The sequence below is a fragment of the Perissodus microlepis genome, chromosome 3 (assembly GCF_051167445.1).
Source record: "Perissodus microlepis isolate ML-2025 ecotype Zambia chromosome 3, ASM5116744v1, whole genome shotgun sequence".
Lineage (NCBI taxonomy): Eukaryota > Metazoa > Chordata > Actinopteri > Cichliformes > Cichlidae > Perissodus > Perissodus microlepis.
Genome location: NC_140463.1, coordinates 21,575,206 through 21,598,441, shown reverse-complemented (window position 1 = coordinate 21,598,441; position 23,236 = coordinate 21,575,206). Strand labels below are relative to the sequence as shown.

The window sequence follows — 23,236 nt, the reverse complement described above, 5'->3', positions numbered from 1 at the left end:
TAAAAAAAGAAACACAGCTTATCATTTTATAGTTCTAAAATCACTCTGTTGTTAATTCGTTAGCTAGATTAGCCGCTAGCATACGCACTGTGTTGGAGGCTTGTTGCTAGCTAGTTAGCAATGCTACACACCTGTTACTCTAATAGTCTGTGTTATTGAAGGATTCAGCACTTCTTAGGTTTTTTTATATCCATTTTTAGACAGCGATGAGATCATCTGCACACTCTACAGAGGCCCAGAGTTACTGTTAATATCAAAAATATAATGCTGTCCTTTGAGATTTTAACATAAGACTGTGAGTGTAATGGATCTGAAACTTTTTAAATCTTCAGAGCCCTCTACAGCCTGGTAACATGGAAACTTTAAAAACATCAGCAGAATGTTTCAGTAGTGTAGTGTAATTTGTTTTTTTCATTTAATAATAGAGTCCATATTATATCAACGGCTACATTCACCCTGGACAGAAACTAGTGAGGGAGACCTGGGTTTCCTGGGTCCAGAGGTTTGGAGAAACTTCTTCCCTTTCTTTCATCACAGCTGTCCTGTGCCAGATGTTCTGTTGACCCACTGAGAGAGGCATCATTTAAGAAACAACAGGAACACTGAAGCTCATCGCATTGATCAAGCAGGACTCATGACCTTCACCAACAGCTCCCTCACAGGGAAATCTTCAGCACTCCTCTGTAGGCCCGCCCCAGGAGATGGATAAACCCAGCATTTCATGAACACTGTGATGGAGACCTTTGGTTTGTGTAATGTTATAAATACTCGGATACTCCCCAGAGGCTCCGGACTTTTACATAAAGATATTATATTCAGTCCTGTAGAAACTTATATATTTAAAAACATATGATCCTCTCTGGTTATTCTAGTATGAATAACTTTGAATCACTTTATGGTAAATAACACAGTATCTGCAAAAAACTGTGAAAGAATTCCAGATCACAAGTTTGTAGTTCAACATACAAGTGACGACCTTTGACCTTCATCAGGTTTTATTTAATTGTGTCAGAGAAACTCAAACGTGCTCTTCATGCAGCTGAGTACATAAAGTGTTTAAAATGGAAGCTGTGCAGGTCTGAGTAGTGATGGTAAATTTGATTCTTTTTACTGAATCGAGTTTTAATGAGTCACTCACCAAAGTGAATCGAGTTTTTTGAGTCATTTGATTCACTGAGTCAGTTGACCAAAGAGTGCAAAAAATTTACATTTTCACTCAAACTTAATTTGTTTCTCTTTTCATGTAAATCCCACTAAGATGAATGATTCTAAAAAAAAAAAAAAAACTATTTTATAGAGCAAAAAAGAGCAAAAACATTTCTAAACTTAAGCAATTTCCTATCAAAATTACTTAATAAACATTTATTTTGTTTATTTTTATTTTATTAGTATTTTCCTTAAATGTGTTAAATATATATTTTCTCATCTAAATGTCCACTGAGCTGTGAGCCAGGGGGCGGTAATGCGCCTTAACATTGGTTGCCAACCAAGAAGAAGAAGAAGAAGCTGTGAGCCAGGAGGGAGGGGGTGAGTGAGTGAGTGATTCATTCGCTCGCTCTATGATTCAGCACAGGAGGGAGGGGGTGAGCGAGTCCTGAGTGATTCGCTTACGCTTACGATTCAGCACAGGAGGGAGGGGGTTAGTGAGTCCTGAGTGATTCGTTCGCTCTATGATTCAGCACAGGAGGGAGGGGGTTAGTGAGTCCTGAGTGATTCGCTTACGCTTACGATTCAGCACAGGAGGGAGGGGGTTAGTGAGTCCTGAGTGATTCGTTCGCTCTATGATTGAGCACAGGAGGGAGGGGGTGAGCGAGTCCTGAGTGATTTGCTTACGCTTAAATGTGCTGTTAGCATTGTCACTACCCGATCCGTACCGGAAACCCGATCCGTACCCCGCATGCGCGAAAGGTGTCTACTTCCGGTCGAAGCATTTTACGATAGTTACAGGTCAGAGTATCTGTTAAGATGTTAAGAATAATAAGTATATCTTAAAATGTTTGCAATAATGAAGCATTTCAGTACAATGTAGACAAAAACGAAAAATAAAAAGATAGTTACGGATCAGGACTCCCCGATTCTTACTGCGCATGTGCAAAGTCGGACCGTACAAATCGGGTCTACCCGATCCATACCGCGCATGTGCAGATGTTGTCTTCTTCTTCTGTTCGTTTAATGGCAGTTTACTCCCCAGTGTACGAGGATACTGCCACCTGCTGACCCAGCGAATGAACCCTATTGTAAACTGAATTGGCGTCATTACAAACGTGTGTTAAATTTGATTTAGTGATAGTCGAGTGTGTCTATGCTTGTCTGTGTGGAGAGGATTGACTGGAATAGTGATGATGATGTCCGCTATCACTGTCAATTGTCAGTAAACACTTAATCCGGCTGATGAATCTTCACGTGACACATTGCTAAGTCAATATTATTAAGTCTGTAATTAGGCGCCATTCTTCTTATTTTACGGCGCTGTTGTTCAATCGGGGAACGCTCTCTGTTGAGGAGAAAAGCATGAATTTGTTTGTATACGGATTATCCATTGTTTAAATGTCCCGGGCAGTCGAAAAGGAGGCAGAGCTGTTGAGAAATGCTAGGAGCTAACTGGGCGCTAACCGTATCATTCAAATATATTGAATGTTGCAATGTTGGCAAAGACAGGAAGTGACGTAAGATTTGCGCATGCGGGGTACCGATCGGGTTTCCGGTACGGATCGGGTAGTGACAAGCATGTTAGCAGAGCGATGGTACTGTGAACCGAGGAGCTATTTTCTTGATGTGAGCTTCTACTCAGGGTTTTTTCTTCCAGTTCAGAGCAGAAAAGCTTTTGTTAAGAAACTGGCTGTTGTTTCCCCCCCCCCACAATTTTAATTATAAGCTAGATATATATCTACTAAGCGAATTAGTTTGCTAACAGAAACAGGGATGAGTCAGTGAGTCAGTTGGGCTTGTGAATCATGATTCACGAGTCAGTAAAGTGATTCTCGATTATTGAATGATTCGTTCACGAATCGAACATCACTAGGTCTGAGATCAGCAGCTTTGTGAAACACCAAACTGAGGTCCTGTTAATGCTGATATATAGTGACACAGTTACATGAGTGATTAACATTGTTGGTCAAGTTACTTGAAAAAGTAATCAGTAACTAATTACCGATTACTCCCCCCAAAAAGTAATCCCGTTACTTTACTGATTACTTATTTTCAAAAGTAATTAATTACTTAGTTACTTAGTTACTTTTTAAAAACACGATTTACAACCTGAATAGGTGATAAAGCGATAGATCTTTCAGCCCAATTCTACTTTTTCTGCATAATCCATCATACAAAATGATGGATTTTGCGCACTCCCGGTGCTTGCTTGGAAGTTTAGGGGGGTTTTTTTCGCTTTAAAAAGAAGTTTTCTTCCCACGCACAACGGACACAAATGTTTTTGTCACTTTTTATGGAATCAAACTCAAAGTAAGGTCAGTACTTCCACGCTTTAAACGCTGCACGCTCATACTCTCTCCCGCACTCGATATATGATGCACTGTTGATCTGCACACAGCTGTTGTCACGAACGTCGCACTCGCTTACGTCACTGTCATGAGACATTCTCGCAAAAAAAATCACGGTTTTAGTAACGCAGTAACGCAGCGTTCCTACGGGAAAGTAACGGTAATCTAATTACCGTTTTTGCAATAGTAATCCCTTACTTTACTCGTTACCTGAAAAAAGTAATCAGATTACAGTAACGCGTTACTGCCCATCTCTGGTGATTAATCCTTTTGTTTTTTGTCTTTAACTTTATCAATAAAGCTGCAGCTTTCACTACAGCACATGTGGTACTTTAACCTTTGTACTGTTTTCATCAGTTCATTTTGCAGTTAACATGTGAACATGTTGGATGATCTGTCTGCTGTCACTGGGTGGTGCTGAGGTCTGAATTTGAGGGCAGCCCCTGTAGTCACAAAGACAACAGAATCATCACAAATGTAAATTGTATCCCTCAAAATTGAAATAAAGCTGATTCTTCTGTCCTCACACACTCGGGATCTGAAGTTCTTCTCTTCTTTTTTCAGTATTACAGTACACTACAGTACTTTAATCCATACTTCCTGATTAATGAGGAGTTACTGAAGTACAAGCTTTTTTTAAAAAAAATGTTACTGTCTTTACAGATGTGGCAAGAGACTGAAAACATGCTGTTGTTTGCACATATTTAATAATCAGCTCTGCACAGGAGCTGAGGCAGGGTGCAGCCTGTTGCTTTTACAGTATCATACTTGTAATAAAAGTATAGTAACAGTAATTAGTGACTGAGTAGCCCGGAGCGTTTCTCTTGATTTCTTTAGTCGGGGTAAATTCATTCACCTGCACAGATTAGCTAAACGAACCCTGACAGCCGAGTGCTCATCTTAGCTAGCTAGGTCTCAGGTCCTATACCAGTCTCTTTATTTATAGAAACAAAATGGCCCTACAGCTCTTACTGACTAATTTAACAAGGTAACATCAAACAAACAAAACATTGAAACAAATATTAACCTACAAATAAACTTGTAAATAAACCCCAAAATATAAGTAAACTAACAACAAACTTTAACTAATTTCAAAATAATAAAAAATAAGAACAAATAGCTCCTACATGCCGGCCCCTAATTATGCATACAATCACAATTACTTTAAAGTCCCAAAAGGAGGAGCTATTCCCTTAAGCAGGTCCTTAATCTTTGTTGATGATTTTCTTCACGATGACGCTTCCAGCAGCAAAATAAGTTTTGTCACTGGCCTTTCCAAAACACTGGTCTTTGTTTGTAGTCTCACAGAACGCACCAAGCCTTTTGCATCCTGGTTTACACTTAAGACTTTCGCCATCATCCACGATCCTCTTGGAGCTGTATAGCGTCTGCAATTAAAATGACATCTCCAGGTATAAGACATCTTTTAGTCCTCATCCATTTTTGTCTTTCTTGCATCAGAGGTACTCAGAAAGCCATCTTTTCCAGAACAACTCTGCCATGTACTGTACCTGTTTCCACCTTTTCTTGACATAAAGATCACTTGGATCAAACAGTCCTGGTGGTAAAACTGGTTTATTTTTTAGCAACAACAAGTGATTGGGTGTCAGTGCTTCAAGATCATTTGAGTCATCTGAAACTCTAGTAATGGGTCTGTCGTTCAATATAGCTTCAACCTCACAGAAGACTGTTTGGAGTCCTTCATCATCCAAAACTTGCTCTTTGAGAACTGAGGCTAAAATACTCTTTATTGAACGAATAAGGCGCTCCCACACACTGCCTTGGTGAGAGGCTGCTGGGATGTTAAAGTTCCATTTCATGCCATCCTGAACAAAAGCCTTTTGAATTTTAGCATGGTTCAGCTCAGTCAAACTTTCTTTCAACTCTCGATTCGCCCCAACAAAATTTGTAGCATTATCAGATCTGATGGTCGAAACTGGGTCTCGTCTACAGATGAACCTCCGCACAGCATTTATACAGGAGTCTGTATCAAGTGTACATGCAATCTCCAGATGTACTGCACGACTGGTCAAACAAGTAAAAAGAACTCCATACCTTTTAAGGAGACTTCATCCTCTTTTAACACGTATAGGTCCAAAATAGTCCACTCCAACATTTGTGAATGGAGCTGTGTCTGGCAGGACTCTCTCTTCAGGCAGATCCGCCATCTTTTGTTCAACAAACTTTCCTCTGTTGCGTCTACACATGATACAACGAGAGATGATTTTCCTGGCAGCAGAATTTGCATTTAATATCCAGTATTTTTGTCTTAGTTTTGACAGCATGTGTGCTCTTCCTGCATGTCTCAACCTTTGATGGATATGGCGTAAAATCAGTGTTGACACATGCATATCTTTTGTCAAAATTACAGGATGCTTTACTTCCATAGGCTTGGCTGCTTTGTTCAATCGGCCACCCACTCTGAGGATTCCCGCATCCAACAATGGATCAAGTTTGTAAAGACAACTTCCCTTGGAGACTCCTTTGAGGCCATTGCTGATTAAAGCCATTTCAGTTTTAAATTTCTGTTGTTGTGCATATTGAATAATAGCTTGTTCTGCCTTTGCTAAATCTTCTGAAGTCAGATTTCCTTTCTTCAAAGTGGTCCTAAATCTTTCCATTCTTATCTCCACTTCTTTCTGACTTTCCAGATCATTCTTATTTAAACCTGCAGCAAGCAACTCTTTCCTCTTCTGCGCCAGCAACACCAAAGCCTCTTTCCGCCTTAAAAGCCAGGCTACAGAGATTTTAAGTTTTGCCCAAGACGAGAAGTAATGGATAAGATATTTGGTAGGATTTTGTAATTCCTTCACAATGACATTCATTCTCAGGTCCTTTTTGACCTCTGGGTCATCTGCAGAAATTACACTGTACTCCACATCCAGTTTAGGCCATTCCTTTTCTGACTTATAGAGAAATTCTGGCCCTTTTATCCATCTTCTACATTTGAGGAAATCCCCAGCACTCATGCCTCTGGATGCATCATCTGCAGGGTTCTCCTTGGAAGAAACGTATCTCCACTGATTCACATCTGTTGCTTCTCAAATGACAGCAATTCTGTTTGCAACAAAAGTATTAAATCTTCTGGTTTCATTGGAGATGTATTTCAGTACTGTTGTACTATCAGTCCAAAAAACTGATTTTTCCAACCTTACCTGCAGCTCTTTTTGCAGAAGCATATTCACTCGAACTGCAAGAACTGCAGCCGTCAATTCCAGCCTGGGAATTGTAGTTTGCTTGAGAGGAGCAACTCTAGCCTTCCCCAGGATAAAAGCAACATGCGTGATGTTATTCTTTTCCAACTTTAAATATGACACTGTTCCATAACCATCTTGACTTGCATCAGAAAAATGATGAAGTTGTGCCTTATCTGGTCTTCCAAAGCAACTTGGTTTAATGCAACATTCCACTTTGAACTTTGAAATCAGCTGGAGATCCTCCAGCTAATCACGCCACCGCTGGGAAAGAGAGTGGGGAAAAACTTCATCCCACTTCAAATTTTCTCGGCAAAGCTCTTGTAGCAACAGTTTAGCTGGCATACTGAAGGGAGACAAGATTCCCAAAGGATCATACAGTGAGCTGACCACAGACAAAATGCCCCTTCTGGTTGTTGGACGGTCCTGCAGGGAGGTTCTGAACCGGAACTTGTCTGTTTCTATGCACCACTGTAAACCCAGTGTTCTCTCAACTGGAAGTTGATCTGTGTCCAAATCCAGAGCCTTAATTTCCTTTGCTCTTCTTTCCTCTGGGATTGACATGAGCACTGTGCGACTGTTGCTGATCCATTTTGAAAGCTTAAATCCTCCTTTAGCGCAGATATCTGTCAGCCTCTTCACCATGTGCACTGCCTCCTCTTCTGAAGCAACAGATTTCAAACAATCATCCACATAAAAGTTTCTTTTGACTGTATCAACCACTTCAGCTGGAAACTGTTGTGCATGATCATCTGCAGTTCTCTGTAGAGCATAATTTGCACAGCTTGGCGAAGATACTGCTCCAAACAAATGCACTTTCATCCTGTATTCCTGTGCCAACCTTGTAGTGTCGCCATGTTGCCACCACAGGAAACGGACAAAGTTGACGTGTTTTTCTGAGACGTGAACTTGGTGAAACATGGAATCAATGTCTGCCATTAATGCAACAGGCTCTTGCCTAAATCTGATCAGAACTCCAACCAGCGAGCTTGTGAGATCAGGTCCCTGTAGAAGCTGGCTGTTCAATGATGCTCCTTTATAAGTTGTTCCACAGTCAAATACAACTCTTAACTTGCCCTTTGTGGGATGATACACTCTGTGATGAGGGATGTACCACACCTTTCCATTATCTTTGTGCAACTCATCTGCAGACACAAGCTTGGCATATCCTTGTTCAAGCATGTTGTTTACACATTTAGTGTATTCATCCTTATAATGAGAATCTTTTTCAAATCTCGGTCTGAGACTCTGGGGACGCTGCTCCGCGACACAGAGGTTATTTGGCAAGCTGGGACCTTCTCTCCTGAAAGGCAAATCAATGTGATAATGATTTCCAATAAGTTTTATTGAACTACTAACAATATCAATGAAACACATATCCTCTCTGGACATTTCAGTCTGCTCCTCTGAGGATCTTTCATTAAAATCATGATTGTACTGTTTAATCAACATTTCTTCAAGACGCTCAACAGAAATCCTATTGACTGTTACAGCAGTGCAGTTGTTTTTATTTCCACTGTTACTTCCAGTGCGCAGGGGACCATTTATGACCCAGCCAACTTTTGTTTTTACAGCATAAGGTCCACCCTCCACACTGTTTATCACCTTCCATGGCTCTAAAACATTGGAAGCATCAGTGCCTATCAGTAGCTCCACCTCTGCATCAATGTTGTGAAGTTTAACAGGTTTAAGATGAGGCCACTGATCAATGTCGCCTTGCTGGGGAATATTGACTGTAGAAACTGGCATGGTCTTTTGAGTCAAAACATCTGGCAACGGTATGAAATCATTTGCTTCCAAACCAGACAGAACTTGTGCACTAACAATCCTATTTTGACTCATTGTTCTCAAAATGATATTGGTCTTTTTACCTTTAAGATTCAGTCTTTTTGCCAGGGTTTCTGTACAGAATGTACCTGAACTTCCAGGATCCAATGCATAGGTTTGCACGATTTTGTTGCTCCTTTGGCTCTTAACTTGAACTGGAACTATAGGAAAAACTGCATCAACTTCATGACCGGCCCCAATATGCCCACATGTCTGAGTGGTTGCAATTGAAAAGTTGACATTAGAGCTTGTTATCTGTTGAGCTTGTTCTGAGGGTGCACCTGGATCTTTTCGCTCTATATGAAGAACCCCTGGGTGCTTTTGGTGACACACGTTGCAATCCAAGCGACTCCTACAGTCTTTGCTTGTGTGACCAACTTTTAAACAACCAAAACAAATTCCCCTTTCCTTGATAAAAGTCAACTTATCCCGATGCATTTTAGCTTTAAACTGCTTACAATTCTCTAGTAAATGATTGCTGCGTGAACAAAACAAACAACTATGCAGAACAGTGGAATTTGTTCTGCTTCCAGTTGATTGAGTTTTGACTCCTGGAACTGTACTGACATTAGTGGCAAAACTACTTCCCTTTTTTCTTTGCTTGGTGGAACTTGAAACTTTAAAGCTGCTTCCAGATTGTGAGTCTTGGATGTTGCCAAACACTGGATCTGATGCTACTTTCACCTGTTTTATTATGAAGGCAACCAGATCAGTGAACACTGCTCTGTGACCATTTTGTTCCTGCAGTTCATAGGCAACAACTCTCCATTTTTCCCTCAATTTGTATGGAAGTTTCATAACAATCATTCTCATATTTGAGGGCAAATCCAACTCCTTCATATAAACAACTTGCTGTGTTAGATTCGAACATCCTTGAAGAAAAAGAGAGAATGACTGTAGACCTTTCACATCCTCACTTTTAATAGGTGCCCAACTCACAATCCTCTCCATATATGCAGAGGCAATTTTATTTTCATTCCCAAAATGTTCTTCAAGAAGATATTTGGCTGTGGAATAGCCCTGCTCAGGAGGTAAATGCTGACAACTATGCACCAAGTCTTTAGGCTGCCCCCTAGTGAACTGCTCTAAAAAATGCAAACAGTTGCTCCAGTTATCAGTTTTAGCTTCCACTCCATTTTCAAAAGCATTCATAAATGATCTGTACTGGAAAGGGTCTCCATCAAACATAGGGATGTTTCTAGCTGGAAGGACAGAAGATAAGTTTTGTTTTACAAGCAAAGTAGTGATGTCATTTTGTTTTTGCATAATATTGACAATCTCCTTCGTGCAATTCTCAGTCAAAGTAGGAGACTGAGGCTGTGTTTGCTGCGTCACTTGAGCTGAATCATCAACTTTTACCATCACCTCATCCACCTGATGTTGGTTTTGACTTTGTCTAGGTATGATTACTTGTGATTCAGATGCAGAATTTGTACCAGAGTAATCTCTTTCTGCCGGAACAAATGTATCAGCACAAGGATTTAAAGTAGGCGCTTCTTGTACGTGCCCTCTTTCAAAATAAGAGTTCATTCCATTAGAACGCTCAGAGCTACAAACTGAGTTTATTTTTAAGACACGAAGCTTTGCCTTAGTTGCTGCCAACTCTGTTTCCAAGGATAATTTCTCCTTTTCTTTTCTCAGTTTTTCCTCTTGCGCTTCAATAGAATGTTTTTTCTTTAATGCAGCGAGTTGCTCCATGAGTGCTGCCTTGTCAGCCGCAGCTTTAATGCGTGCGGAAGATGTTGATGAAATTCGACTTTGCTGTGACAATGTTTTCGAAGGTGGCTTTACACTTGAGATATTAGAGACACTGTCTTCAGGATTTATTTCATCCAAACTTTCAACAGCTTGATCATTAAGAGCAGTATTGCTTTGTTCAGTACACGGCTCGCCTGTTTCCTGCAACCAAACCTTTACTTTGTCCATAAAAACAGAGAATGCTGTCACCTTAGACTGAAAATGTGCAGTTTGCCTTTTCACTTCATCTTCTGGCAGTGGCGAACTTAAAAAGGATTCTTGCAAAGCATTTGCATCTTGATAGCATTTAATAAACTTCCCAAATTCAGAAGACACTTCCTTAACATTCTCATGTTAAGTCATTAAAGCAGAAATTTTCCCCATGTACTTAGATGCTTGCTTACACATTGAACTCCGCTTTTCTTGGCATGTCTTTATATACAAATCCAAACCTTTTGGCATAAATTTGATGCTTCTTTTCTCTGCTTGCATCTGAGTGTCATCCTCTTGTTTACTCTTAATATCTGACATTTTTATTGTCCTCTTGGATTATTTCAAACATTATAAAGATGCACAGCACACTGAGAATCCATAGCATAAACCGCAAACATGACATCCATTTACCTGCTGATTGCAGTGAACAAACATTTCCACAGAGGGAGTTGGCATGTTTCAATTAGTGATCCTATTATGCACAAATTTAGTACATCAAAACTCAGTTCATCAGTCTTTGTAGTGAAATAATGTCTTTAAACTAAAATAGCTTCACCGTTTTCCTTTACGGCTTAAACAATATTATCACTCACCAGCTTTGATGAACGAGTGACATGTTGATCCAGGCCTCAACATCAAATTCGTCTGGAGTACTCACAGATGATCCAGTAACTTTTATTCGAGTTTGACGGTGATCCTTGAAATCCATATATCCAACATATCCATTAATGAAGGATTATTCCTTTGTCCACGGGCAGGTTTTTTACAATTTGTAGTGGCAATTCCTTTTGTTTGACAAACCAAACATCCCACAATTAAAAGTCCACAAGCCACTGCTGCACTGAGATAATATTTCGTACGCAGGCAAAAGAAGTCCACTGTCCAAACTTTAAAGTTGCGTTTTTATGGTTTATTTTATCCAGTTTGGCAAGCAATAACAAGATCCATTTTTTGTTACTTCCTGCTGCTTCTCCTGCTCTGGTAAAAAACCATAGGCCCACCCCAGTGCATGCTGGTCCTATACCAGTCTCTTTATTTATAGAAACAAAATGGCCCTACAGCTCTTACTGACTAATTTAACAAGGTAACATCAAACAAACAAAACATTGAAACAAATATTAACCTACAAATAAACTTGTAAATAAACCCCAAAATATAAGTAAACTAACAACAAACTTTAACTAATTTCAAAATAATAAAAAATAAGAACAAATAGCTCCAACACCGTGGCTGTCATGCGACCGGCTATTGCAGTTAATAATACAACAGCTTCTTGCTATTTTTTGTGTTTCTTTTTATCACTGTGTGACCTTTTTCATGTGAAAACCTGTGTGCTAGTACCGCTTGCCACTCATTCCCAGAATCCTTTGCGGTTTTACCCCCGGAATGACGTCACATTTTCAATCTCGGTGTACAGAAAGGCTGTGTCCCAATTCAGGGTCTGCACGCTTGAAGTACGCATTTCAAGTGAGATTACGTCACCGCCACGCAACAACGGCTGTCCCAATTCCAAATGCATACTCCAAATGCGCCGTCAATTCCCCCAAATATCAAGCGTGGACCGGTGCACGCTTCGTGGTCCCATATATCCCACAATTCATAGCGCGGCGGTGGGTGTGGATAATTTTGCCGCAAAATACAGCAGAAGGGAGCGGCCGAAGAGTGAACTGTCAAAAGTAATTACTGAATTTGACGTCACTTATTAATGTTTAATAATGAAGAACATTAAAACATCACTGTTGGCCACATGTCGGCAAAGTTGTGTGACATTAGTGATGTTTGTACTTTCAGCGTTAACTTGGTTTTAAAGCCTCTACTTCAATATATATATATAGTCGACCTTAATCTTACAGAGAATGTGATGATTTTATGGATAATTAAAGTCAGTCATACATCCACAAACACAACAAGCTGAAAGTCAGTGATGCTGCTCGGTTTGCAGTCCTGAATATCACGGCACAAGCAGGATTCACTGCACTGTTAATGTTAGCTATGTTATATTGCTGCCTCTGTTCGGTGGTGTCGAGCCAAACGGACTTTAACGTGTGTTTGAACGAGCTGACGGTTCACTCGTTAAGCTGAAAGAAAGATGCTTTAATCACAGGAGTCACACATGTGTCCACTGTACCATCTGGGAACTCTTCTTGTTTAGCACTCGTAATAACACAAACACTAAATCCTCCTTCTCTTGTGCTGTTTTGTAGCAGTGTATACACCTGAGACTGTCACCTGTCTGTCTGTCCTGCACTCTCTGTTTCTTTCTCTCTGATTGTGGAATAAAAGTATGAACATGTATTTATAAGTTACACTTGTGTTTGAATCCTGCAGTTTATCACACATTTGATTTCCATGTGTGACAACTGCAAGTGTCCAGAGTGAGGACAGACTGAGGGACCCACTGCTGCACATCATCTGTGAGGCTTTGCACCCCTGATGATCTACCAGGACAAACTCAGCAGTGTGTGAGGAAGAGGAGGAGGAAGAGCCAGCAGCAGCTGACAGATGGAGAGAATAGACAGACTGTTCCCTGTTTGTGAAGGACTACTAGAAAAGTCTAAAATAACTAATTGTCTGTCCTGAATCAGTCTTATTAGGTGATGTTCAAATAATTTTATCATTCCGGTGTTTTCAGTGTGGGAGAAAGTACTCAGGGCCTTCAAGTTACACACTATGAAAGGCAGAAACAAGTTTAATATTCAGAAACCTAAAGTATGTATCAGCAGCAGAATGGACCTAAAAATAAATGTTTGTTTCAGTTCTATGAAGCTGTTTATATGCTTTATATATTCTGAGGTAAGTTGATCTATAGTGTTACATCATATTCTATAAGGATGTTATGTGTTTGTGTACTTTCTGCCCAGTTTGACCCATTTAGCAGAAGTCAGCCTGTTTAAGGCTCTGATATCTATTCTGTATGACTTAAATCAGTTATGACATGGTCTGATTTTCTCACCCTATAAAGGAATATTTAATATATCAGTCTACTCTTCATTTTATCAGAAACAGTTTTCACAGCTCGTACATTTTCTTTTTACATATATACGTAAGCATTGAGCCAAGTGTAATGATGCCAACATATTAAACGAACAATATTTCTCTTACGTATAATACATCTATATAGACACTGTCAAAGATACTTGTCTTTGAGTGAAGATTTAAGGTGATAGGAAATATAAATAACTGCAACTTGAATCTTTGACACAGAGTTCAAGCTCACTGCTGTAATATATCCTGAAATATATATATATATATAGATATATATATATATATATATCAAGGGTGTAGATTTGGTTGTGGCATTGGTGGGGATGGATGATTCAACCATCGACCCCCGCCCTGTTTCTTATTTTTTCCTTTTTGTTTTTGCTTCTTGATAAAAAAAAGGAGAAATATAATTGCCTACATATGCTATTCTACATGCTATTAAACCGTTTAAAATTACAATTCATAGTTTTATATGTGAATTATACAATGTTAAATTACTATTAAACAAATGACTGACTTAGTATTTCAGGCTTTAGTTTACTTCAGCCATATTCCATATAAATCAGGTATCATACAAAAGTAAAAATAGCTTCAAATACAGTCATGACAATAAAAGAATATGACTTTAAGGACTTAACAACATGCCTTCAATTATAGTACACCAACATCTCTGACACATTAGCACTAAGGGAACACTGAATGATCTGGTGGTTTTTGTCCATAAAACTACTCATCTAAGATTACCACAAAGTAAAAGATCTCTCAGCAACATTATGCAACATTTTAGGCACTACTGCCCTCTATCAGATAGGGGGCTGGGATGTTTTATTCTAAACATGAACTACTGTTACAGCAACAGACATGGACTACATGCCCCACACAACAAACACATGCCTGCTCCTCTCGTTAGCTGAAATGAACTGCTGGCATATTTGTTTTACATCTATACTGTCCAGTCTCTCCTGGTGGACATGGCATCACATTATTCATGGTTACATACAATTTTAGACTGATGTGGGCCAAGCCTAGCACCTACTTGCCAACCTTGAGACCTCAGAATTAGGGAGACATTCAAAGGGGCTGGGGGGGATATACATGTACATATATATACAAAAAACTTGAATCTTACAGTGTTTATTTATCGGATAAAATAAGTTGAATGTCACCGTTATTATTGTCCGGCCGGAAACAGGCCGGGGGGTGTCCAAATTCAGAGGCTGCGTCCACCTGAGGACCCGGTGTTCTGACAAACCATCCTACTTTGGCAAAGCGTCCTACCGTAAGTAGTTTATGCACATTTCTGCTGTCACAGAGTAATTCCAGCACCAATTTAAGTAGGTATGACGGTTTTCCACTTAACTTTGCCCATCAGAGTATACTTGTAGCTCATATGCATACAGCCAGGATGGTTTGCCACTTCATTTTACCCATTAAAGTATGCTTGTAGGTAACATTCACAAAGGTAGCATGGTTTGGCACTTAATTTTACCCGTCAGAGTATGTGTGTAGCTGTTATTAACAAAGGTAGGATGATTTGCCACTGAATTTTAGCTGTTAAAGTATGCTTCTAGCTCATATTCAGAAAGGTAGGATGGTTCGCCACTGCAATGTAGCTATTAAAGTATGCTTGTAGCTCAGATTAACAAAAGTAGGACGATTTGCCACAAAATTTTAGCAGTGTAAGCATGCTTGGGGCGATCGTGGCTCAAGAGTTGGGAGTTCGCCTTGTAATCGGAAGGTTGCCGGTTCAAGCCCCGGCTCCGACAGTCTCGGTCGTTGTGTCCTTGGGCAAGACACTTCACCCGTTGCCTACTGGTAGTGGTCAGAGGGCCTGGTGGCACCAGTGTCCGGCAGCCTCGCCTCTGTTAGTGCGCCCCAGGGTGGCTGTGGCTACAATGTGGCTTGCCATCACCAGTGTGTGAATGGGTGGATGACTGGATATGTAAAGTGCTTTGGGGTCCTTAGGGACTAGTAAAGCGCTATACAAATACAGGCCATTTACCATTTACATTCACAAAGGTAGGTTGGTTTGGCAGTTAATTTTACTGGTCAGAGTATTTTTCTAGCTAATATTCACAAAGGTAGGACAATTTGCCACTGAATTTCGTGTTGTGCGCATGCACAGAAACAACGGGTAGGATGGTTTGCCAGGTAGGATGGATTCCCAGAACACCGGCCTTTGTGGTCTAAGTGGGTCGGGTCCTCCAAAAGCCGGGTAGACCGGAAATGAGCGACTGTGAAATTGGACGGTCTAGCCTTCAGAATTACGTCACCTGCCGTCTGCTCCTTGCTGTCTAAAATATAACCGGACGCTGGCGTAGATGGTCGAATAAACTGCTGTTTTCACACAGCAGTTTATTCAGCTGTGTGAGAACCCCGGAGGAATCCTCCCGAGGGATTAATAAAGTTTTATTTAATCTAATTTAATCTAATAACTTTAATCTCAGCCAAAATGATTTACTCACCAAGCACTGAAAAAGGCCAAACAATAACATGTTTAAGTTATTTGACGTTTACACAGCTACATTCTCGCCTGAAAATGTGTTAAAAGTTTATTTTGCGACCCAGAAAGAGTAATAAGAGTAATATTAAAACTAAGTAGCTGCAGTAATAGTAGCCATTGTTGGAAACTGGAATTGGCTCGGCCAGTCTGGGATATGGTTTTCAGTTTTGTTGTCCGGGTGGAAAATCGGGAGAAATTGGGGAGAATGGTTGCTCTGGGAGATTTTCGGGAGAGGCACTGAAATTCGGGATTCCCCGGAAAAATCGGGAGTGTTGGCATGTATGTCCTAGCATAGCCTGTAACGTTATTGTGACGGACACATTATATGAGTGAACTTGGCTTTAAGTGACTTACAGGTTTCTTTGAAAAATACTTTTTTATATCCAGGTTCTTCCTTTGCGCTGCCATCCTCCTCCTCGCAGCGCAGGTTTACCGCTGCTGAAACTAAACAGAGCTCCCTGAAAGGCTCAGCCAATCACATTGGCCATATTTGTCACATGACGTAGGATACCAGTAGAGAACGTAATTTAACTCTTTCTGCACCGCTCGCTGAATGAGACGCTGACAGATCGGTTTTTTCTTACTATCGGGTTTGTTTTTCTTTACTCGAAGAGATCAAATTATTGGTGGGGACAATTCAATAATTGCTGGATATTGGTGGGGACACGTCCCTTCCGTCCATGCCAAATCTACGCCCTTGATATATATATATCATAATAATCTGACAATACATATAATATTGGCCAGTTCAAACTCACTGCTGTAATAACTAATAATGATTAATATAATAACTATAATATTGGTCATATTATATTTACATTACCACAGTGAGATGATTTTAGTCTCATGAACAACATTAGCTGATTGTTATTTACTAACTAATCTTGAAATGACTGTTCAGTACAGAAATTAAGCCCAACAATCATGTTTTACAGTCCTGTGGTCTCAGCCTCAGATACTCAACTAATCAGAGTGATGTCATGACAAGAATGAATGACCAACAAAACATTTTTTCTCCTTCATTTCTGTCAAATAAAATAAATAAATAAAATATAACGTTTCTCGCGGTTAGTATCATGGTTGCTAGGCAACCTGAACAGCGCGACGGAGGCTAGACCGTCCCATTTCACAAGCCTCTCACTTCCGCACTTCTCGTACTTGTAGTACGCACCGTACATAGTGCGCGTAGTGCGCGTACTTCAAGCGTGCAGACCCTGGCTGTATCCCAATTCAGGGTCTGCAGCCTCAAAGGCCGCATTTTAAGGCCGATTATGTCACAGCGGCGCGCCGAAGCCTGTCCCAATTCAAAGGCTGCTCGAAATGCGGCCCTGAAATGCGTCCTTCATTTCCCTGAATTTTAAGGCTGTGACAGTGTAGACTTTGTGGCCCAACATATCCCAGAATGCATAGCGCAGCCCGGCCAATTCAGTTTGCAATGATGGCAGCAAGTACAGACACAGCAGAAACAGCGGCAGAGGACACCCACATCCATAAATGCACGTTATGTCGGAAGTACCGAAACAATTGTCGAGATGCAAAAGATAATGGCAGTGTAATTGTACATGTCACGGTGAATTCATCCACAGCCATTACACGTAGGTGACTGTAAATACACAGTCCCGCTGAGTTGTAACTGGCCGGTCTGTTATATTACCGTGTGAGGGTCACCAACAACAACCTGAAGATAACAAAACACAAAAATGTAGCCGTGTAAACCGTGTAAAATATCTGTGCAATGTGGCAACACATCACATATCAGCACAAGTGCGCCCACGTTGTCGGAGACCTCTGTTACCGGTAACCCATCCTGCCGGCGAGAACAGCGTTCTCCGTTCCAGCGCACCCGCCCGCGCACAGTCGCCACTCAGGTTAAACATGTCACAGAAGTCACCCAAATAACATACAAATGTTATTGCGTGGCCCATGACAGTGTTGTATTTGTTCCTGAGAAAATCGGCTTGGTTGAAAGTGAAGTTGGGAGGCTGCACACAGCTGAATGTGCAAACGTATGATACCAGATGGGAAACAGGAAAATGATAACACAGAAGTGTAACATGTTATAAAATGTACTCCACTGTCCCATCACATTCCAGGGAGTAAGGAGGAGACGGCTGAGCTCATCAAACTCCGGGGTGAAAACGAACACCTGTTCACTGGTGCCAGGAACACAGCCGCTGCGGGTTGGAGGTATAGCAACAGTATGCATGCATAAATCTGTTGGGCATATTGGAGAGTGCCTGTCCTGCCTTGTAGTTCGCAGTTGGCACATATTGCTGAGGATCCTGTGCAGGGATTAACATCATTGACATGTCCTCCCATATTCCGTCTACCAGGGCAATCCTGGAGCAGATGGGGCTGGCGGGCCAAATCACCCCGTTGCAGGTGGGAAAAAAATGGGACAACCTAAAGAAAAAATACAAAGTATGTGCAGTACCATTGGAATATAAAGCATATGAACCCCATCATGTAAACCTGTACTGTTGCTGTTGCGGTGAACTGCCACTTTGATCCCCTCTGCCTGTAGGATTGCAAGTATCCCGCAACAGGTGAGGGGGTGAGTGGGAAGACCACTGCTGCCACCTGGCCCTGGTTTGTCCCAATGGATGAGGTCCTAGGACAGAGGCCGTCCACCAGGCCTCCAGTCCTGATTGCCTCCATCCAAGAGGACACTCCAGGGCCCAGTACAGCATCGGGCACCCAAGGGCAGGATGTGGAACGGCAGGAGGAAGAGGCCCAGCTGGAGGCACAACCAAAAAAGAGGAAGAGGGACAGGGAGGATGAAGTCCTGGAATTGATAAAAGAGGACATGAGGCTACAGAGGGAGATTGAAGACAGACGTGCCGAGCGAATGGACAGGATCATAACTCTACTGGAGAAGGTTGTGGAACAAAAGAATGAGTGAGGTAGTGTGAATAGGACCCATTGTTGTACAAACACCTACAGGTCCCATATTTATGTTTGTGCAGGATATGTGTAATGTGGACAAAATAATTTAAGTTCTGTTAATACAAGTTGCACTTTTTATTTGAAATGTTGAACAAATGTGGAAAATGAACAGAATGTACAAAGTCCTGTGAATAAACAAACTTTTGTTACACTCCAACTGTATTTGGAGCAGTCAGTCATACTGCATACGACGTCACAATATATGTGTAACTGCATAAGGGCAGTCAGTGTGTGAAATGAGGGAATACCATCAGTGCAACACAAACGACACAGGACACCCAAACACAACATGACAGTAATTATTCACTGGGACTCATCACTGCAGTCCAGGATCAACCTGAGTGTCCCAGTATGCACAGGCACTGTTAACTAGGCCTGTTATGTGGCTGAGCAGGGAGTCTCAGGCAGTACTGCTCAATCTGCTGGACCAGGACCACAGAAAGGAATGAGGTGCCACAAGTGAGACCCTTGGTTTGCATTTCCAGCTGCTGAGTGGAGCATCTCCAGCTTGGTGGCCAGGAGTCATTCAGGGGTGCTCGTTTCCACTGTCCACCACATCATCTCATCACTTGGGTTTGCAGGGCTGGTGGAACTGACAGCTGCCATGTCACTGAAATGTATGCAGAAAGATGCAAGCACAAAGTGCACACAATCCTGTTAATACGGATGTCACACGTAATATTCTAGCACTCTAACAATGCACTGCAAACAGCATACCTGCCTCCTAACAATAATCGTGGTCCAGGGGTACCTCCTCCAGTGCAGACACCTCAGCAGATAGCTGATCCCGCCAGGGGGCACCACTGCCTGCCTCCAAACCAGTCTCCCCCTCATCTTGCGCGTCATCCTCGGGCTCATCCTCCGGGGCCACAACATCCCCGACACCGAGGCAGATGTTGTGCAGGATGGCACATACTGTTATGACCTGGCACAGATGTTTTGTGTTGTACATAACTGTTGGGTCTATCTAGCACAGGCCCACCGCTGGAACGAGACAATTTAAGAACACAGCAAAAGCATTGAACACCAAGTAGGCAAAGTTCTTCTTGTTACTCATGCATGAGGGAGAACTGCCTGGAGCCAAGTGTCGTTCCACCACTTGACGTCCGTCAGACTCTCGTCTGCTCCCCCGTAACACTGCTCTTTTATTGAGGTTACATGAATATGCATAGGTTCATTAACATACGACATATACATACACACAAAGAGTACCTTGCCTTTGTGTGTGTGTGTGTATGTGTGGGGGGGGTCAGAGTGTGACCCCATAAATGACTTCCCTAAACCTGCTGGTCTGGAAGTCCAGCAGTTCATCTAAACAAAAGGCACTTAGACTAAAACAGATATAGATACGTTTATCCTACCATAAAACAATAAGACAAGGTATGACCTCTTCCCATGCTCCCAGAGTGGAATGCACACAAAGTTTGCAGACTATTAAGGATCGAACCTCTACCAATCTAAAACTAATTATAAAACTCTAAGCATATATAAGTAGATATTTCTACGCATAAATGACAATCAACAATATAAAACCTAACAATAACGTATTAATACACGCACATACACTGTAGTCCTCATTATATCATGATGATTATTGGTGAAACACTGCTTATGTATCCTACTGACTTACATGTGGCACAAAGGTGTGGTGCACCTCCTGCGCTTGGAGGAAGATGGCCCGGAACCTTGTCTTCATCATCCCAAAGGCACGCTCTATAATACAGCGTGCCCTGGAATGATGGGAGTTGAAGCGCAGGGCTCCCACACCTTGGACTGGCCTCTTGTAGGGAGTGATGAGGGGGAGTGGATGCTGGAGACATGGGTACCCTCCATCTGCAAGGATGAAGTGCCCTGGAGGAGGGTAAATGGCCTGCCGATACAGTGGGCTGTTGCGGAGCACCCTGGAGTCATGCACTGACCCGGCCACCCCACATATGTATCGATGAAACGGCCCTGATGGTCACAAACCGCCTGCAGGATGATGGAGGGGACCAATTTCCTGCTCCTGTAGCACTGACCATCAGGGCCGCTGGGAGGCTTAATGCGGACATGGCAGCAGTCAATTGCTCCAGCAGCTTTCATAAACACCCTGTGTCTTGCCAGCTCTGCAAACCCACGGGACACGATGTGGAGCTCTTCAGGGGTCCGAGGGAGGTGGATGACCTGGTGGCGAATAGCCACCACCTCCTCTGTGACCCTGTGGATGATGCGGTGGACAGTGGAATGGGGTATTGCGAACACCCTGGAAACGACTCTGTAGGATGCTCCACTTGCTAGCCAAAATGGGTCTGGTCTGGTGACAGGAAATATGGGAAATGGCAGAAGTTGCTTTACTGTTGGCATCATTATGGATGTTGCTGTTGTTGTAGTTTACAAATCTGACTTTACGCGTCTACACATTTTAATCGTTATTGTACTTGGGGTGGGGGGTACAATAAATCACCCGTCTGTGACGTGTGGTTTGTTGTAGCTCTTCAAGTTGCGAGTATGTTTTCCGCATCCATTGCTGTGATCGGGAGGAGTGGTGGGGGCGTGTCCAGCTGGTGACGGACATTTGTAGGCTCGACCGTCCCATTTCACAAACCTCGCACTTCCGGCCTTAGCGGTCTTTAAGTACACGGCCCTTAAGGATCGTTGAGGCTGCGTACTTTAAGGCTGCAGACCCTGAATTGGGATACAGCCCCTGAATTGGGACACAGCCAAAGAGTTGAGCGTGCACGGACAGAAATGTTGAGAGCGCAAGCAACACATTGCGAGCAAGCGCAAATGCAAAAACTGAGCGAGAGGGGCTGCTATTGTGTGTGTGTATGGATAATAGCAAACACTGAAATACATTTTTTGCACGCAGCAATGAATTTTGTTCACTCAAATTTAGGTTTTTCTTCACTCAAAATAAATTTCTCCTCAAAATGCAACACTTGCACCTGCAATTTTTTTTACGTGCGTTAATTTTTTTTTAACATGCGCTCAGAATAGTGGAGTCCTTCCATGAAAATGGCACAATTTGAGTCCCTCTCACCTCTTATGGTGTATTTCATCTATTGGGTCACCAATCTTTCTATTTAAACAGCTTTACATGTATATTAAAATGTACCCTTTAATACAGTGTAAAAAAACTGAAGTAATTTGTGGCTGTAGCTCAGGTGGCAGAGCAGGTCAGCCACTAATCTGAAGGTCGGTGGTTCGATCCCAGGCTGCCTCCTGGCGGCATGCCAAATATCCTTGGGCAAGATACTAACCCTGTGTTTGCCTACTGGTGGTGGTCAGAGGGCCCGGTGGCGCCAGTGTCCGGCAGCCTCGCCTCTGTCAGTACGTCCCAGGGCAGCTGTGGCTACAATGTAGCTTGCCATCGCCTGTGTGTGAATGGGTGAATGACTGAATGTAGTGTGAAGCGCTTTGGGGTCCTTAGGGACTAGAAAAGCGCTATACAAATGCAGGCCATTTAATTTTTATCTTTTTATGGGAAATAATACAGTTTTTTCATTTGACACCACCTATTTTGTCATGTCCCTCATGGCCTTGATGAAAGTTTACTTTGAAAATACCAAATAAAACTATTTAAAAAGTCAATACATTTTGGTATCAACCTAAACATCTATTTGTGCTTTTTTGCTGTTAATATTTCTTTTTTTCAAATTTAAATGTTAATTATTTATTAAAATCACAATTATTCCTGTACCTGACTAACCCTTCAACCCCGTTACATGAATGATTCCACCCCCATAAATACAATGGTGTTATCCAGAATTCCGTATACATCAGGATGTGACATCACTGAAGTCTTTTGGACAACAGGACCACAGAGACAGGCAAGTTGCTCCATTCTTTTCCTTTATTTTAGTCATTTATCTTGTGATATTGTGGTCGTCAACCTCAATGACTCAACACCCTAACATGAAAAAAAGATAGAAAACTATTACTTATGAAAAAGTTTTTTGTTAGTTCATGAATATATGGTGATTTTGAATTTCATGCATGCCATGTGTTCTCTGTCTGGTATTCACTATATTGAGCAGCGGCCAGTTTGTGCAAAAATCTCAACCCAGTCACACTCAACCCTGTTATGTTTTTGATTGTAACGGGGTTGTGAGATTGTGATGGGGTTGAGATTTTAATACTTTGGTTGTTAAGTTATCCAATTATTTAAATTAATTATTATTATATTCAATCACCATTCTTATACTGCATGCATGCTGAATGTGATTTATGTTCCATGTTTAGGATGCGAGTAAGATGGCACCAACAACAGCAGCAGAAAGGCAAAGGAAGTATCGGGAACGCCTTAAAGCTGATCCTGAAAGAAGGGAGAGATACCTGCAGAGTGAGCGTGAGAG

The 23,236-nt window shown here is 41.7% G+C and overlaps 2 protein-coding genes and 1 pseudogene across 2 annotated transcripts; 1 reads left to right on the top strand and 2 right to left on the bottom strand.

Annotated features, from left to right (window-relative positions):
- Window positions 1-6,940: 6,940 nt before the first annotated feature.
- Window positions 6,941-7,873, bottom strand: LOC146390502 (uncharacterized). The gene has a single exon (XM_084921717.1). It carries the CDS (start codon window positions 7,871-7,873, stop codon window positions 6,941-6,943), a length of 933 nt encoding a protein of 310 aa, XP_084777843.1.
- A 1,502-nt stretch (window positions 7,874-9,375) lies between these two features.
- Window positions 9,376-10,786, bottom strand: LOC146390501 (uncharacterized; annotated as a pseudogene).
- Window positions 10,787-17,394: 6,608 nt separating this feature from the next.
- Window positions 17,395-18,858, top strand: LOC146390500 (uncharacterized). Its single transcript, XM_084921697.1, has 4 exons — window positions 17,395-17,452; window positions 18,050-18,143; window positions 18,290-18,377; window positions 18,481-18,858. The coding sequence occupies exons 1-4, from the start codon at window positions 17,395-17,397 to the stop codon at window positions 18,856-18,858; spliced, it is 618 nt and encodes a 205-aa protein (XP_084777823.1).
- The last annotated feature ends 4,378 nt before the right edge of the window (window positions 18,859-23,236 follow it).

Bases quoted from the DNA above. Each gene is read 5' to 3' on its own strand.
- LOC146390500 (XM_084921697.1), top strand. From the start codon at position 17,395: ATGGCAGCAAGTACAGACACAGCAGAAACAGCGGCAGAGGACACCCAC. The intron at 18,144-18,289 runs GTATAGCAACAG...TCCGTCTACCAG, and splicing joins ACAGCCGCTGCGGGTTGGAG to GGCAATCCTGGAGCAGATGG. The intron at 18,378-18,480 runs GTATGTGCAGTA...CTCTGCCTGTAG, and splicing joins ACCTAAAGAAAAAATACAAA to GATTGCAAGTATCCCGCAAC.
- LOC146390502 (XM_084921717.1), bottom strand. From the start codon at position 7,873: ATGCTTGAACAAGGATATGCCAAGCTTGTGTCTGCAGATGAGTTGCAC.